Source organism: Rutidosis leptorrhynchoides, chromosome 2 (genome assembly GCF_046630445.1).
Source record: "Rutidosis leptorrhynchoides isolate AG116_Rl617_1_P2 chromosome 2, CSIRO_AGI_Rlap_v1, whole genome shotgun sequence".
NCBI lineage: Eukaryota > Viridiplantae > Streptophyta > Magnoliopsida > Asterales > Asteraceae > Rutidosis > Rutidosis leptorrhynchoides.
Genome location: NC_092334.1, coordinates 310,283,037 through 310,301,393, shown reverse-complemented (window position 1 = coordinate 310,301,393; position 18,357 = coordinate 310,283,037). Strand labels below are relative to the sequence as shown.

The following is an 18,357-nucleotide window of genomic DNA, read 5'->3' as shown; positions in this document are numbered from 1 at the left end:
GATGAGAATACATGCATTATATTTTTACGTATTGGACACAAGTGGAAGTTGGTTTAAATTATTCATTGTGAGTTGAACAAAAATATTCCCTAGTCTGGTAACTGTAATCACTGGTTTCTACTGGTGAACGCGAATCCTATGGATAGATCTATCGGGTTTGACAACCCCATTTCGAGCTAGTCGCGCTAGCAATTTATAATCGGAATGTTTAGTACTTCGTATTTTGTTGTAGATACACTTGTTCGGTGTATATTATTTATTGTGTTTGGCAAGGGTAAATAAATGGTTAAGTGGTTACCAGGTGGCTCACGGTAAATGGAATAATGTTTTTATATGTTTTCTAGCATATAATTTTGTGGTCCAAAAAGGAGTTTTTATATTTTCAAACATAGATTTTTATGGTTTGTATTAAATATTGTTTGCAATATTAAACCTATAATTCACTCAACATTTTTGTTGACAGTTACTTGCATGTTTTATTCTTAGGTTCATGATTGATTGCTTCCGCTGTGCTTAGAGAGTCTGCATATTTATGATGGCAGCTTTTTTTAAACAATAACTTGCATTCTCTTTTGATACATTTAATAGTGGATGCTATTGACTTTGTTTTGGTCAACTTTTGGTTAAGTAATAATGTATGATTTTTCTAAACTTACATATTTTGATAGGTTTCCTTTATAGGAAATCATTTTTAAATAAAGAATGCAAGGTTATTTATTAAATTCATATAGAGTTATGATCAAGCTGTGGGACCAAGATAACGATGGTCGTTAAGTGTACTTTGATGGGTCGTTAAAGGAGGATATTTCTGGTTCATTGCTTCAATCGCCGGAAAGTCGTCAAAATTCATTTCACCTTTACGCAAGTAACCTAAGAAATTTGCTTGCTCTTCCATTGTTGTTTGATCACAATCTCTAGTAAGATGGGACCTTGGCATAATTCACGCCCTACCTTGATAGCATGCATTTCTTTTGTCATCTTCTCAATTTGCCTTCCTTGATTTTCCAATTGAACTTTTAAAGCAGCGATTTCATCGTTGATTTCAATACTAGCAACCGTGGTTGATCTAGAGAACTCCATCTCTTGATGCTAATTATGAGAATGTGCTGCTATATCGTCAATGATTGTGTGAGCTTCTTCGGGTGTTTTTTTCATGATTGAACCTCCTGCTGCAACATCAATATCTTTTCGAGTAGCCACATTGACTCCTTTATAGAATATTTGGACCTTTTGAAATGTATTCAACCCGTGTTGAGAACATACTCTAAGAATTTTATTGAATCGGGTCCAAGCTTCATAAAGATTCTCATTAGGCTTTTGCTTAAAGTGATTTATGTCACTTTGTAATTTTGCTGCTTTTGAAGCAGGGAAGAACTCTGACAAAAACTTATCCATCATATCATTCCAATCTTCGATATAACCTTCTGGTAATGAGTCTAACCAATCTCTTGCATCATCCTTTAATGACCATGAAAAGATTTTTAAACATGCAACATCATCGGTGACATCCTTGATCTTGAATAGCTTGCAAATGCTTACAAACTTACGAAGATGCTCGTTAGCATCCTCATTCGGAGCTCCACCGAATTGGCATGTATTAGTCACCATGTGGAAAAATTGACCCTTTATTTCAAAGCCGTCAGTCATCGTGGGTTGAATAATTGCGTGGCCTTGACCTGTTCTTGTTGCCTTGATTAATGCATCCATCGTTTGATTTGTAGCAGCCATCTCTTCCTCTTCTTTAATAACTGGCTCTATGATTGGTTGAATAACTAGTTCAGAGTTAGAATCTAATGAAATTGATTCTAAACCCTGAGCAAGAGACTCTACTTCTTGAGCTCTTAAGCGTTCGTGAAGTTCTCTTTCAGGTTCAGGATATGAAGGAATTAAATTAGAGTTGGAAGAACGTAGATTCATGCATTAATACCTATCCTGCAATCACAATACCACAAACAAACCAATTGCAAAAACACAAGCTTACAATAAAAAGTAACTTTTCTAGGAATTGAATTCCTATAAAAGGATCGAATAATTCAAAGTTTATTAAAATCTTTTAACAAAACCGCTCCCCGGCAGCGGCACCAAAAAGTTGATGTGTCAAGACGTAACCTTTAAAATGTAGACAATATGCTCAATAATTAACACATAATACAGGCAACTAAACCCGATCATGCAGTAACTAGCAAGTAAACTGACCAGTTCGATCCACATGGAGAAGTTTGTTTTAATGACTTTACCACGATTAATTATTCTAAAAGGGGGGTTTGTATTTGAAGTTGTATTTTTGCTTAACGAAACAGTAAATAAATATAATGAATAACAAGAATGAGAATGCGGTGTTTACTTCTATGGTTGATAAACGACAAGGATTGTTCTTTTATAATTAAAACCCTTATGTGATAGTTACAATAGAGGAGTTTATATTAATTTCACAATTTCTATAAACTTAAGAACTATGTTTAATCAACATGATTCTTTCTTGGTTAAATTCACATAAAACCTAGTTTACTAAGATCACTCTAAGTAAACTACACTATTGTAAAACCTAAATATCATTCAATTATCATCCTATACTCACATATAGGTGACTAGATCACTAGGTGTTGAATTACAAGTTATAGCCAATCATAAACTCACATAAATCAAGTCACAACTCGTATAATTGAACTAGGATATAAAGATGGTTACAACAATGGATTTCTCGAAAGAACATGGTGATTTAGATTGATTTAACTAACTAGACCCATCTCGGTTAAACTCACGTAAAACCTAAACTACAACAATCACTTGAGGTAATTTCATGACTATGTTGCTTTGAAACTTGTTCAATTACCGGATTAAACACATAACGAAATCACTTAAGCTTATGTATCTAACCATTTAGATTACTAGGTGTATTGAAGAATAAATTGTTCACCAAGTTAACTCACATTAATTGGTTTACTATTTACGTAATTGAAGTGAGAAACTAACAATCATAACTATGGTTCTTTTGGTTGGACTAGGTAATTTAATCAATCAAACATATATGTAACTATCATAACATCGAAATATAGAACAATCCTAAGCCATAAATCTTACATTGAAGTAAACACACAAGGCTTTTAGCCAAACATAATCATAGTAGAACTAATGAAACAGTAAATACAATTTGAATTCATGTATAAAAGATATAAAAAGATAATACCGATTGCGATGAATAATCCTAGCTTAATCTTGATGTTGAAAGAATGGAGATTGACCCTATAACTTTCCTTGAGCCTTGAAATTCGTACTAGAACTGAGAGAGAATGTAATAGTGAAGTTGTATCAAGTATGTAACCAAAGCCTTCGTTAAATAGGCTCAAAAGTTAGGTATTTTGGCCAGAAAGTGACCAGATGCGCCGCATTTACTTTGGATGCGCCGCATCCCTTTAAGGCTAGTGTAATCCAGCTCGTTTTGGCACTCAGAACTGTCGGCAGGGGGACAGATGCGCCGCATCTGGCTTGGATGCGCCGCATCCATCTCAGATGCGCCGCATCTGGTGCTGTTTTGGTCCAGAATTCCTAATGCTCCGCATCTGAAACTGTCGGGATTTATTTTGTGCATAGATGCGCCACATCTAAGATAGATGCGCCGCATTTGGACCTGTTTCAGTAGTTTCAGGCTGTTTTAAGCGTTCAATCTTCGTTTAAACTTTGTTTTCGCTGTTGGTCTTCATTTATTCAATCACAATGGACTTTTACAAATGTACATGAATTACAATGCTTAAGTACAACAAATGCATACAAATAGATACAGAATTAGATCGAAATAACGACAATAAACATGTATGATTTTGGCGTTATCAATGATGCAAACACATCAACGAGTTGTACACTTGAAGCTATAGGCATCAAGGGTGAGAACCGTGATGAGCATCAAGCACCAAGAACCCACCGGAACACTTTGCTTACTGTTTTTGGGATCTGATCAGTAACCTGGGCTACTGGAAAAGTTAATTTACAGAATTTTCGGTTCGAGTAGATAACTTTTCGTTTAGGACTCGTCTTAATCCAATTTACGGTTTAGGATTTATAGCCTTCCGAAAGTCACTACACCCTTGTAACGTTGTGCTGAAATTTCTGACCTACTCGCACTTAAACCGTCACCACGGTCAAACAAAGACGAGTTTGGTTCTGAAACTTGGTCAGCAACTAGGGGACTCATATACGGAGCCATGGCCACTGGTCTCACCTCATTCCAGTTTGTATAAAGGTTGTGGAGACTGAACGAAGTCAGCCTTTGTTTCGATCTCTATTCTTGATTGAAACTTACTTTACCCTTTTTGATTGATGATGAATGATGATGATACTTAAGACCTAATTTACATACTTTTAAACCTTTGAGAACGATTTACTTACTTAGTAACTTTTGACTTAGGTTGAGGATCTTTCGGACCAACTACTTGCTTACTTATCTCGTACCGACTTTACTACTTTTCACTGTGAGTTATAGCATCCCTTTTTACTTTAACTATTTTGGGAACTGAGAATACATGCGCGTTTTACGTTTTAGATACTAGGCACGAGTACTTAAACTTTATATATGTGTGGGTTATACAACGGCATAAACTTTTCCCTTCGCTCGGTAACGTTTAGTCATTGGTCTTTGAACCGGTGAACGCGAATCTTAGATATGGATCCATAGGGTTTGACATCCCCACTCGGGCTAGTAGCGCTAGCATTTAACGGGTGTTTAATACTTCGTAAACTTACGCACTCGCCAAGTGTACTTTTAGGGGGTGTTATTACGTTAAGTTAGTTACCAAGTGCCCACGGTTGAACATATACTTTTCATACTGTTTTGAAATACCGAAATCTCGTGGCCTACCTTACATTACTGTTATACTTAAACTATAGCTCACCAACATTCTTGTTGACATTTTTAAGCATGTTTTTCTCAGGTGCTTAGAGGTTTGATTGCTTCCGCTGTTGTAGTATTGCTGTGTAGACACCCGCTGCTTCTGTTAGAGATGTCTCCGCATGAAACATTTATTTTGCATTCAAACTATGTTACTTTTGAAACAATGAATTTGTAATGATCATTGGGTCACGTACTATTATTATTGCCTTCTATTCGTAGAAGCACACTATCGTATGTTAAACATTTGACGTTGGTTATGACATCACATTTTCTTATGAATGCAAACTTATTTTAAAACAGCATATAGTGTTTGACCTTGTAATGATCCTGTTGTTGATGATCCGTACATGTTAATTTTGTACGGGGCATTACAATTATCATTTTACATCTTTATATGACTATATAGAAGATGGAGAGACCATAAACTAATATCTTGTAAACCAAATAAAATGAAAATTTGTAGCCTAGATTTATGCTCAGTTTGTCTCTAAGTAATGGTCCAGCAACTAATTTAATGGTATTTCTAGTTAGTTGTTTAGTACTAAAAATAGATAAAAATAAATTAAAGTAAAATTTCTTTGTACTCTTAATTTATGCATATAAAATTAAAAAATATGTAAAAAGTAAAAGTAAAATTTTAAAGTAAATAAAAAATATATAGTAATATAATAATAATACTCCCCTCGTCTCATATTAATAGTCCACAGATAAAAAACACAATTTAAAGAAATGTTATAAAAATACCGTACTTTCTATTTACTTTCCAGTTTTACCCTTACATTTTCTTTCTTCTTTAATCATATCCACATACATTAACCAAAGGGTCATTGGCCTATTGGTATCGAGGTGACCCCTTCAACCTATAGGTTGGGGGTTCGAGTTCCCGAGTGGGCATCAATATATTCGTGTTTAAATTCGTGTATGAGTGTGTGTGTGTGTGCCTTTAAAGAAAAATATCCACATACATTAATGACATAATAGAACTTAAGCTTATTATTCTTTTGTATTTTTGGAAGTGGAATATTAATTTGAGACATTCGAAAATAGAATACTGGACTATTAATATGAGACGGAGGGAGTAATCTATAGTTTTTATTAAAATTCTATAATGATGATGTCATTATTAAGCTAATTCATTTCTTAAGAAAAAATCAAAAAATAAAAAGGAAAAAAGTTAAGCCCTTAAGGTGATGTCATTAATCTAATTAATGACTAATTAAATTAAATCTACTTATTTATTTATTTATTTCATGTTTTTCGAAAAAAAATTCGCTCTCATTAATTATTAATTATTATTATATTATTATTCAAATTCAAATATGATGAGTTCCTTTTATGAGATTAATTACGTTATATATGTATGCGAAATACATGTCTCAATAGAAGATTCTATGTAGGCTTTTATGACAAGGAAAATAGTAATTGTGATGAAAATTGAAAGATGATAATGAGAAAATATATGTAGTTCATTTATTCCGACCAAGTTAAGTACATCAATGTGTCTGTAAAAACAACGAGAAGTTTCTTAGTCGGAATCCGTCAGGTCATTAAACTAAATGTCTTTAGCGTTTAAATTCACTTAATACCTAAAATATATCATTAAACTGTTTCGTTTAAATAAATATGTAATTCCACGGGTCATTTCACTACTATTTATTAAAAGTGTATTTTTTTTGAACAATTAATTAATATGAGAGGAAAAAGTAAAATGTATGTAGTTAAAAAAAATAATTAAAAAAAAATAATTAACAGACGGGTGGACTATGCGGTTGGATCTTCACTCGTACTGACTTTTGACTATGTAGAATGATAAAACGACATGCCAGTCACCGTCTGTTTACTTTTTCGTCTTTCTCACCTTCCTTCCGTATTTTACCCTCTCCCCTTTTTATCAAATCAAGTACCCCAAATTATTTAATATCCCATCACCCTTTTCTTATATCTTCATGTTCATGTTCTAATCACTATCATTGGTTAATTATGGCCGTTGATCTCATCATGGATTCCAGAAACACCTCCTATAACGACGTCGTTCAAGAAGCTGCTTCCGGCCTCGAAAACGTTCAAAAACTCATCCGTTTACTTTCTCAATCGCAATCTCCACAACAACAACAACAATTACCCGCTGATTATAAAGCCGTTGCTGACGTGGCCGTTAATAAATTTAAACGTGTTATCTCTCTGTTAGGTAAACCTAGCAGTGAACTTACTGGTCACGCACGCTTCCGTCGAGGTCCTGCTAATTCTCAATACCAAATTAACAACAATAATAATAGTAAAATAATAATAAAAAATTATGAGCACGACGACGTCGTTTCGGATGATAATGAAACTAAAGTTTACAATCCAACTCCTATACAACAGGTACCATTCGTTCCTCCGGCAGCTCCGGCAACCGGAAATCTACCGCAGGTGTTTCAACGGAAGGACTCGATGCCTAAAACGATTAGTTTCTCATACTCTCCGGCTGTTTCTAGAGCTAGCTCGTTTATGACATCGTTGACTGGTGATTCCAACGGGAATCAACAGTCCGTCAGTGGTAAACCGTCGGTGTGTACTTCTTCGTGCTTGAAGCGGAAGTGTAGCTCGTCGGAAAACGGCGTTTCCGGCAAGTGTAGCGGTGGATCCTCCGGCCGTTGTCACTGTTCTAAAAGAAGGTATAATTATCATACAAATACAAAATGTTATAAAATCAAAATGTTGAAATCAGTTGGATGTATCTATATTCTATGCTTATTTATTCAATTATAACTTATCATTTGAAATCATTGATCCATAATAGATCTTAATTTATCATCAACTAAATAATTAATGTTCAAGCTATTTTTTTCAGATAAACTGAAAGTTGCATTTGTGTTACAGAAAGCTGAGGATGAAGAGAGTAATTAGGGTTAAGGCGATTAGTATGAAGCTAGCCGATATACCACCAGATGATTATTCATGGAGAAAGTACGGACAGAAACCGATTAAAGGATCTCCACACCCTAGGTATAAAATAAAATTAAATCCTAAATTAATCAAATTAGTAAACCTTTATATATTTATATATTAAATTTATTGATTTTGATAAACAGAGGATATTACAAGTGCAGTAGTGTGAGAGGATGTCCAGCTCGGAAACATGTAGAAAGAGCATTAGATGATTCGAGTATGTTAATTGTTACATATGAAGGAGAACATAATCATGCACTTTCTGTTGCAGAAGCTTCTGGAATTATTTTAGAATCATCTTAATTCTTGTTAATTTCTCTTCTCTAGTTAGATGAAACTAAAATTTAATATAAGAGAGTAATTAAATTAAATTCTAAGTTTAAATTAGTTATAGGTGTTACTTGAATTCCTACCCATGCAAATGAAAGGGTATTATTAGTGGGTGTTTGGTGAAAAGTTTGGAAATAATTCAATGTGTTGGCTTAGAAAAGATGTTTATTTGATTTTGTTTTATGATTATTTAATTGAATTAATTCTCCGTAATTAGTTGATTAAAGTTAATTAATTTGATCATATAACATATCATGTTACTATGATGATGGGGTTGAAATTTTGGTCTTCTTTATCATCATATTATATGGAAGTAGTCAATTGATTGTGGTTTACACATGTTTTCAAGATTCCTATTTCAAAATCTGCATTTTACTTTTTTGGCTTAAGATATTATTATTATTGTTATAAAAGTAATAATTGGATGATAATTTTATTATTATTATAGATATTGCATAGTATATTTTTTTGAGTATAAATAGGTGTATTGAGTTAGAGTTTATTGTATGTATTTTTTGATTAACAAAAACACTCTCTCTCTCTAGATTCCAAATGCCACCAAACTCTCATTGTACATTTTTCTATAAATAAAAAACCAATTACTCATACCTTTTGTTCAACCTTTATTTTCTCCGTTTTACAGTATCTCTATCTCTATATACCTTCTACAGTCAAGAACCACTAAAGGTAGTTATAAGCCTACTGAATTATAACACGTTATCAGCACGATTATCTCAACATTTATACTAAATATGGTTGGCTCTGGCACCTAACTAATATATGGTCGGTTATACCACCTAAATGATATATGGTCGACACTGTCGCCTAATTTACATTTATGTTATCTAACATTTATTTATGTATACTAACATTTACATTTATGTTATCTAACATTTATTTATGTATACTAACATTTACAGTTATGTTCACTAACATTTATATTTATGTTATTTAAGTTATATATGGTCGGTTATACCACCTGAATTATATTTTCTGTAATCTAACTCTTATTAACTTCACTAACATTTATATTTATGTTAATAAGACCTCATGATTGTACGCAACACGTCATTTGACAACACGGTACTTTATGTACGCAACACGTCATTTGACAACACGGTACCATGGGTCGAGATTAATTCCGATCAATACGAATACGATGGGGTCTTTATATGTTATCTAACATTTATGATTACTTATGCAATTAATCATTATTTATTTCATGCATACTAATGTTTATTCTTAAATTTATAATCTTAAAAGTTAAAATAAAAAAAAGTATTTTGTATTTTTATTAAAAGTAAATCTTAAAAGTTAAAATAAAAAAGTAGTTTGTATTTTTATTAAAAGTAAATCTTAAAAGTTAAAATAGAAAAAGTAGTTTGTATTTTTATTAAAAGTAAATCTTAAAAGTTAAAATAAAAAAAGTAGTTTGTATTTTTATTAAAAGTAAATCTTAAAAGTTAAAATAGAAAAAATAGTTTGTATTTTTATTAAAAGTAAATCTTAAAAGTTAAAATAAGAAAAGTAGTTTGTATTTTTATTAAAAGTAAATCTTAAAGGTTAAAATAAGAAAAATATATTATAATAATATATATTATAACTTAATATATATTATAATAATATCATTAATAATATAATATAATATGAACCTATATTCCCTTATGATTTTATTATTTGTAATCATACCATTATTCCTTTGTTTACTACTTATGAATCTAAACTAATTCTAATTGCATGTTGTTATTTATCTACGAAAAAAAAATATTATGATTATGATTATGATTTATGTTGTTCATCTTTCTGAAAATAGAAAATGTCAAACTTATCAAAGCTTGAGTTTGATGCCTTAGACGTATCGGGAACAAACTACACATCATGGGTTATGGACGTAGAAATAAATCTTGGATCATTGGGTATTCTAGAAACTTTAAAAGAAAATAATACTTGTTCCGATCAAGATAAATTAAAATCAATTGCTTTTATTCGCAAACATATTGATACCACCTTAAAACATATGTTTCTCACTATCAAAGATCCACATGTTTTATGGGAAAGTATCAAGAGTAGATTCGATAATCAAAAGGAAATATTACTTCCAGCTGCGAGGGAAGAATGGAGAAATCTAAGGTTCCAAGATTTCAAAAAGGTAAGTGAATACAGCTCGGCCATGTTCAAGATCCGTTCAAAGCTTCAATTCTGTGGTCAAGAAATAAGTGATGCTGATATGATGGAGAAAACTTTCTCCACAATGCATTCTGCAAATATAACTGTGCAAGAAAATTTAAGATTGCAGAATTATAAAACTTTTTCCAAACTTCAAACTTATCTCTTATGTAGTGACCCGAACTTTTCCATGTTTATATATATTAATTGAGATTGATGTTTACATGATTAAATGTTTCCAACATGTTAAGCAATCAAACTTGTTAAGACTTGATTAATTAAAATAGGTTTCATATAGACAATTGACCACCCAAGTTGACCGGTGATTCACGAACGTTAAAACTTGTAAAAAAAAACTATATGATGACATATATATGGTTATATATATAGTTAACATGATATTATGATAAGTAAACATATCATTAATTATATTAACAATGAACTACATATGTAAAAACAAGACTACTAACTTAATGATTTTGAAACGAGACATATATGTAACGTTTATCATTGTAACGACATTTAATGTATATATATCATATTAAGAGATATTCGTACATCATAATATCATGATAATATAATAATTTAAAATCTCTTTAGATATTATAAACATTGGGTTAACAACATTTAACAAGATCGTTAACCTAAAGGTTTCAAAACAACACTTACATGTAACGACTAACGATGACTTAACGACTCAGTTAAAATGTATATACATGTAGTGTTTTAATATGTATTTATACACTTTTGAAAGACTTCAATACACTTATCAAAATACTTCTACTTAACAAAAATGCTTACAATTACATTCTCGTTCAGTTTCATCAACAATTCTACTCGTATGCACCCGTATTCGTACTCGTACAATACACAGCTTTTAGATGTATGTACTATTGGTATATACACTCCAATGATCAGCTCTTAGCAGCCCATGTGAGTCACCTAACACATGTGGGAACCATCATTTGGCAACTAGCATGAAATATCTCATAAGATTACAAAAATATGAGTAATCATTCATGACTTATTTACATGAAAACAAAATTACATATCCTTTATATCTAATCCATACACCAACGACCAAAAACACCTACAAACACTTTCATTCTTCAATTTTCTTCATCTAATTGAACTCTCTCAAGTTCTATCTTCAAGTTCTAAGTGTTCTTCATAAATTCCAAAAGTTCTAGTTTCATAAAATCAAGAATACTTTCAAGTTTGCTAGCTCACTTCCAATCTTGTAAGGTGATCATCCAACCTCAAGAAATCTTTGTTTCTTACAGTAGGTTATCATTCTAATACAAGGTAATAATCATATTCAAACTTTGGTTCAATTTCTATAACTATAACAATCTTATTTCAAGTGATGATCTTACTTGAACTTGTTTTCGTGTCATGATTTTGCTTCAAGAACTTTGAGCCATCCAAGGATCCATTGAAGCTAGATCCATTTTTCTCTTTTCCAGTAGGTTCATCCAAGGAACTTAAGGTAGTAATGATGTTCATAACATCATTCGATTCATACATATAAAGCTATCTTATTCGAAGGTTTAAACTTGTAATCACTAGAACATAGTTTAGTTAATTCTAAACTTGTTCGCAAACAAAAGTTAATCCTTCTAACTTGACTTTTAAAATCAACTAAACACATGTTCTATATCTATATGATATGCTAACTTAATGATTTAAAACCTGGAAACACGAAAAACACCGTAAAACCGGATTTACGCCGTCGTAGTAACACCGCGGGCTGTTTTGGGTTAGTTAATTAAAAACTATGATAAACTTTGATTTAAAAGTTGTTATTCTGAGAAAATGATTTTTATTATGAACATGAAACTATATCCAAAAATTATGGTTAAACTCAAAGTGGAAGTATGTTTTCTAAAATGGTCATCTAGACGTCGTTCTTTCGACTGAAATGACTACCTTTACAAAAACGACTTGTAACTTATTTTTCCGACTAGAAACCTATACTTTTTTTGTTTAGATTCATAAAATAGAGTTCAATATGAAACCATAGCAATTTGATTCACTCAAAACGGATTTAAAATGAAGAAGTTATGGGTAAAACAAGATTGGATAATTTTTCTCATTTTAGCTACGTGAAAATTGGTAACAAATCTATTCCAACCATAACTTAATCAACTTGTATTATATATTATGTAATCTTGAGATACCATAGACACGTATACAATGTTTCGACCTATCATGTCAACACATCTATATATATTTCGGAACAACCATAGACACTCTATATGTGAATGTTGGAGTTAGCTATACAGGGTTGAGGTTGATTCCAAAATATATATAGTTTGAGTTGTGATCAATACTGAGATACGTATACACTGGGTCGTGGATTGATTCAAGATAATATTTATCGATTTATTTCTGTACATCTAACTGTGGACAACTAGTTGTAGGTTACTAACGAGGACAGCTGACTTAATAAACTTAAAACATCAAAATATATTAAAAGTGTTGTAAATATATTTTGAACATACTTTGATATATATGTATATATTGTTATAGGTTCGTGAATCAACCAGTGGCCAAGTCTTACTTCCCGACGAAGTAAAAATCTGTGAAAGTGAGTTATAGTCCCACTTTTAAAATCTAATATTTTTGGGATGAGAATACATGCAGGTTTTATAAATGATTTACAAAATAGACACAAGTACGTGAAACTACATTCTATGGTTGAATTATCGAAATCGAATATGCCCCTTTTTATTAAGTCTGGTAATCTAAGAATTAGGGAACAGACACCCTAATTGACGCGAATCCTAAAGATAGATCTATTGGGCCTAACAAACCCCATCCAAAGTACCGGATGCTTTAGTACTTCGAAATTTATATCATATCCGAAGGGTGTCCCGGAATGATGGGGATATTCTTATATATGCATCTTGTTATTGTCGGTTACCAGGTGTTCACCATATGAATGATTTTTATCTCTATGTATGGGATGTGTATTGAAATATGAAATCTTGTGGTCTATTGTTACGATTTGATATATATAGGTTAAACCTATAACTCACCAACATTTTTGTTGACGTTTTAAGCATGTTTATTCTCAGGTGATTATTAAGAGCTTCCGCTGTCGCATACTTAAATAAGGACAAGATTTGGAGTCCATGCTTGTATGATATTGTGTAAAAACTGCATTCAAGAAACTTATTTTCTTGTAACATATTTGTATTGTAAACCATTATGTAATGGTCGTGTGTAAACAGGATATTTTAGATTATCATTATTTGATAATCTACGTAAAGCTTTTTAAACCTTTATTGATGAAATAAAGGTTATGGTTTGTTTAAAAATGAATGCAGTCTTTGAAAAACGTCTCATATAGAGGTCAAAACCTCGCAACGAAATCAATTAATATGGAACGTTTTTAATCAATAAGAACGGGACATTTCAGTTGGTATCAGAGCGTTGGTCTTAGAGAACCAGAAAATTTGCATTAGTGTGTCTTATCGAGTTTGTTAGGATGCATTAGTGAGTCTGGACTTCGACCGTGTTTTCTTTAAAAATGATTGCTTAACATTTTTGTTGGAAACTATATATTTTTAACATATGAATATTATGTGATATATTAATCTCTTAACGTGTTTGATATTATGTGATAGATGTCTACCTCTAGAACAAGTCCCATTGACTCACCTAATAATAATGAAGAGTCAAATGTAAATTGGAATGATTTGTGGACTGATTCACAAGTTCCCGAAGAGGAACCGGAAGAAGAGTCAGAACCGGAAGAAGAATCGGAACCGGAAGAAGAATCGGAACCAGATGAAGAAATAGAACCGGTGGGGGAAATAATAAAACGGTTAAGTAAAAGAAAATCCTCAACCAACCGACCAAAGTTAATTATGGTCAATGGTGTTTCCGCCAAGGAAGCAAAATATTGGGAGGATTACCAATTCTCCGATGAATCGGATTCCGACGAGAATTCCGATGATGTTATAGAAATTACCCCAACTGAATTTAAAAAGGCAAAAGAAAATAATAAGGGAAAGGGCATAAAAATAGAGAAATCTAATTCCAACCCCGATGAACTTTATATGTATCGTCAACCCCCGAAGTCCTTAAGTTGTAACAATGACCCGGGAACCTCTAAACCACCAGGTTTTTCTAAACCAATGTGGACAACGACGGCTCGTATTAGGGGAACATCATATATCCCTAGAAACTTGGCAAAACGAACCAAAACCGAAGAAGAAGAAACGAGCGAGTCGGAATAAGATAGTTGTATTCGTGTGGTGTAATATATGGAATATAGTGTTCTTATGCTTTATGATATATGTAAAAATTGCTTGTATTAATAAGTATTTTTTTTATGAATCTAACTCTTGTCTATTTTACAGTTTAAAAACACAAAATGGATAGACAACCCAATATTTTAAGAGACCTACCCGGAGACATGATTGATGAAATCTTGTCTAGAGTCGGCCAGAATTCTTCGGCACAACTATTTAAGGCGAGATCAGTTTGTAAGACATTCGAAGAACGTTCCAAGAATGTCTTGGTTTATAAGAGACTTTCATTTGAAAGATGGGGGATATCACATTGGGAAACCCATAAGTTACGATGTGTTTACTTTGACGCATATATTGCGGGGAACCCAAATGCTATTTTACGCAACGGGTTAAGAAATTATTTTGACTCAATATATCCGAATATTGGACTTCGTGATTTAGAAAAAGCGGCTAACATGCAACATAAAGAAGCATGTTATGCTTACGGATTAGTAATGTTCGCTTCTCACCAAAGTGAGAACAAGAACATCGGGCTACAACTATTAAACAAAACGTTTCCACAAGTGACGGAGTCGGTAATTGGGGTAAGAAATGAGGTTTTTAGATTATTACGGGACTGTTGGACATTACGTAACCCTCGTCCCTTTGATGACGTTACAACACGCTGTCTTATCAACGGCCATAACGGTTATGTTGCACAAGACCAAGGATGGGAAGTAGTCCTAGTAAAACCAGAATGCATGACTTGTTTCTGGACGTATGAATTACGTGTCTTTATTGCCTTTGCTGAACGACTTGTGTACTAGCTAGAATTGTCTTCACAACTATATTGTATCAAAGTTATTGTGTGCTATATTTCATGCTTTATGTAAAATAAGCGGTATTGTAAGTTTGTAAAATATTGTATAAAAGTTTGAACGCGAAATATTATTATAATCAGTTTTTCATATAGAATTGTAGTAGTTGAATTGTATATTAGCTACTAAGTATGAACTTAACGGGTAGGTACTACCCGAATTTAAACTTATAAAATGCTAATATGAAGAAAAAGCTTTTATAAATGAGTTCATATTATGCTACGAAATACTATTAACTACTCTTAATATTCTGTATGATTAACTTGTTCCATTTAACTATTTTGAAGGAAATGGCACCGACTACTCGACACACTGTGAATATGAATGAAGAGGAATTCCGTACTTTTCTAGCTTCAAACATAGCCGCAGTACAGGCTGCGCTACATACCAACAATAACCTTGGATCTAGCAGTACAGGAAATCGTGTAGGATGCACCTACAAAGAATTCACTGCCTGCAAACCTTTGGAATTTGATGGAACCGAAGGACCGATCGGATTGAAACGGTGGACCGAGAAGGTCGAATCGGTGTTTGCCATAAGTAAGTGTACTGAAGAGGACAAAGTGAAGTACGCTACGCATACCTTCACAGGTTCTGCGTTAACATGGTGGAATACCTATCTAGAGCAAGTGGGACAAGACGATGCGTACGCACTACCGTGGTCAGCATTCAAGCACTTGATGAACGAGAAGTACCGTCCCAGAACCGAGGTCAATAAGCTCAAGACAGAACTTAGAGGGTTACGAACCCAAGGATTTGATATTACCACGTACGAAAGACGATTCACAGAATTGTGCCTATTGTGTCCGGGAGCATTCGAAGATGAGGAAGAGAAGATCGACGCGTTTGTGAAAGGATTACCGGAAAGAATCCAAGAAGATATAAGTTCACACGAGCCCGCCTCCATACAACAGGCATGTAGAATGGCTCACAAACTAGTGAACCAGATTGAAGAAAGAATTAAAGAACAGACTGCTGAAGAGGCCAATGTGAAGCAAGTCAAAAGAAAGTGGGAGGAAAACGGTGATAAGAATCACCAATACAACAATAACAGCAATTACAACAATAATCGCAACAATTATCCCAACAATCGCAACATCAATCGCAACTACAACAAAAGGCCCAACAACAACAACAACAACAACAACAGCAGCAACTACAACAATCATCCCAACAACAATAATAACCGCAACAACAACAACAATCAGAAGCAACTATGCCAAAGGTGTGAAAAGAATCACTCGGGGTTCTGCACCAAATTTTGCAACAAGTGTAAAAGAAATGGTCATAGCGCGGCGAAGTGTGAGGTCTACGGACCAGGGGTTAATAGAACGAAAGGAACAAATGGTGTCGGAACGAGTAATGGCGGAGCAAGTAGTGTCGGAGCAAGTTATGCCAATGTAGTTTGTTATAAATGTGGAAAACCAGGCCACATTATTAGAAATTGCCCGAACCAGGAGAACACGAATGGACAAGGCCGTGGAAGAGTTTTCAATATTAATGCGGTAGAGGCACAGGAAGACCTGGAGCTTGTTACGGGTACGTTTCTTATTGACAATAAATCTGCTTACGTTTTATTTGATTCGGGTGCGGATAGAAGCTATATGAGTAGAGATTTTTGTGCTAAATTAAGTTGTCCATTGACGCCTTTGGATAGTAAATTTCTACTCGAATTAGCAAATGGTAAATTAATTTCAGCAGATAATATATGTCGGAATCGAGAAATTAAACTGGTTAGCGAAACATTTAAGATTGATTTGATACCAGTAGAGTTAGGGAGTTTTGATGTGATAATCGGTATGGACTGGTTGAAAGAAGTGAAAGCGGAGATCGTTTGTTACAAAAATGCAATTCGCATTATACGAGAAAAAGGAAAACCCTTAATGGTGTACGGAGAAAAGGGCAACACGAAGCTACATCTTATTAGTAATTTGAAGGCACAAAAACTAATAAGAAAAGGTTGCTATGCTGTTCTAGCACACGTCGAGAAAGTACAAACTGAAGAAAAGAGCATCAATGATGTTCCCATTGCAAAAGAATTTCCCGATGTATTTCCGAAAGAATTACCGGGATTACCCCCACATCGATCCGTTGAATTTCAAATAGATCTTGTACCAGGAGCTGCACCAATAGCTCGTGCTCCTTACAGACTCGCACCCAGCGAGATGAAAGAACTGCAAAGCCAATTACAAGAACTTTTAGAGCGTGGTTTCATTCGACCAAGCACATCACCGTGGGGAGCTCCTGTTTTGTTTGTCAAGAAGAAAGATGGTACATTCAGGTTGTGTATCGACTACCGAGAGTTGAACAAACTTACCATCAAGAACCGCTACCCACTACCGAGAATCGACGACTTATTTGATCAACTACAAGGCTCGTCTGTTTATTCAAAGATTGACTTACGTTCCGGGTATCATCAAATGCGGGTGAAAGAAGATGATATTCCAAAGACTGCTTTCAGAACACGTTACGGTCATTACGAGTTTATGGTCATGCCGTTTGGTTTAACTAATGCACCAGCTGTGTTCATGGACCTTATGAACCGAGTGTGTGGACCATACCTTGACAAGTTTGTCATTGTTTTCATTGATGACATACTTATTTACTCAAAGAATGACCAAGAACACGGTGAACATTTGAGAAAGGTGTTAGAAGTATTGAGGAAGGAAGAATTGTACGCTAAGTTTTCAAAGTGTGCATTTTGGTTGGAAGAAGTTCAATTCCTCGGTCACATAGTGAACAAAGAAGGTATTAAGGTGGATCCGGCAAAGATAGAAACTGTTGAAAAGTGGGAAACCCCGAAAACTCCGAAACACATACGCCAGTTTTTAGGACTAGCTGGTTACTACAGAAGGTTCATCCAAGACTTTTCCAGAATAGCAAAACCCTTGACTGCATTAACGCATAAAGGGAAGAAATTTGAATG

At 33.6% G+C, this 18,357-nt stretch overlaps 1 protein-coding gene across 1 annotated transcript; it reads left to right on the top strand.

The window, feature by feature from the left end:
* Positions 1–6,785: 6,785 nt before the first annotated feature.
* On the top strand, positions 6,786–8,335 carry LOC139891836 (probable WRKY transcription factor 15). Its single transcript, XM_071874846.1, has 3 exons — positions 6,786–7,542; positions 7,748–7,873; positions 7,960–8,335. The coding sequence occupies exons 1-3, from the start codon at positions 6,866–6,868 to the stop codon at positions 8,117–8,119; spliced, it is 963 nt and encodes a 320-aa protein (XP_071730947.1). The 5' UTR covers positions 6,786–6,865; the 3' UTR covers positions 8,120–8,335.
* Positions 8,336–18,357: the final 10,022 nt, after the last annotated feature.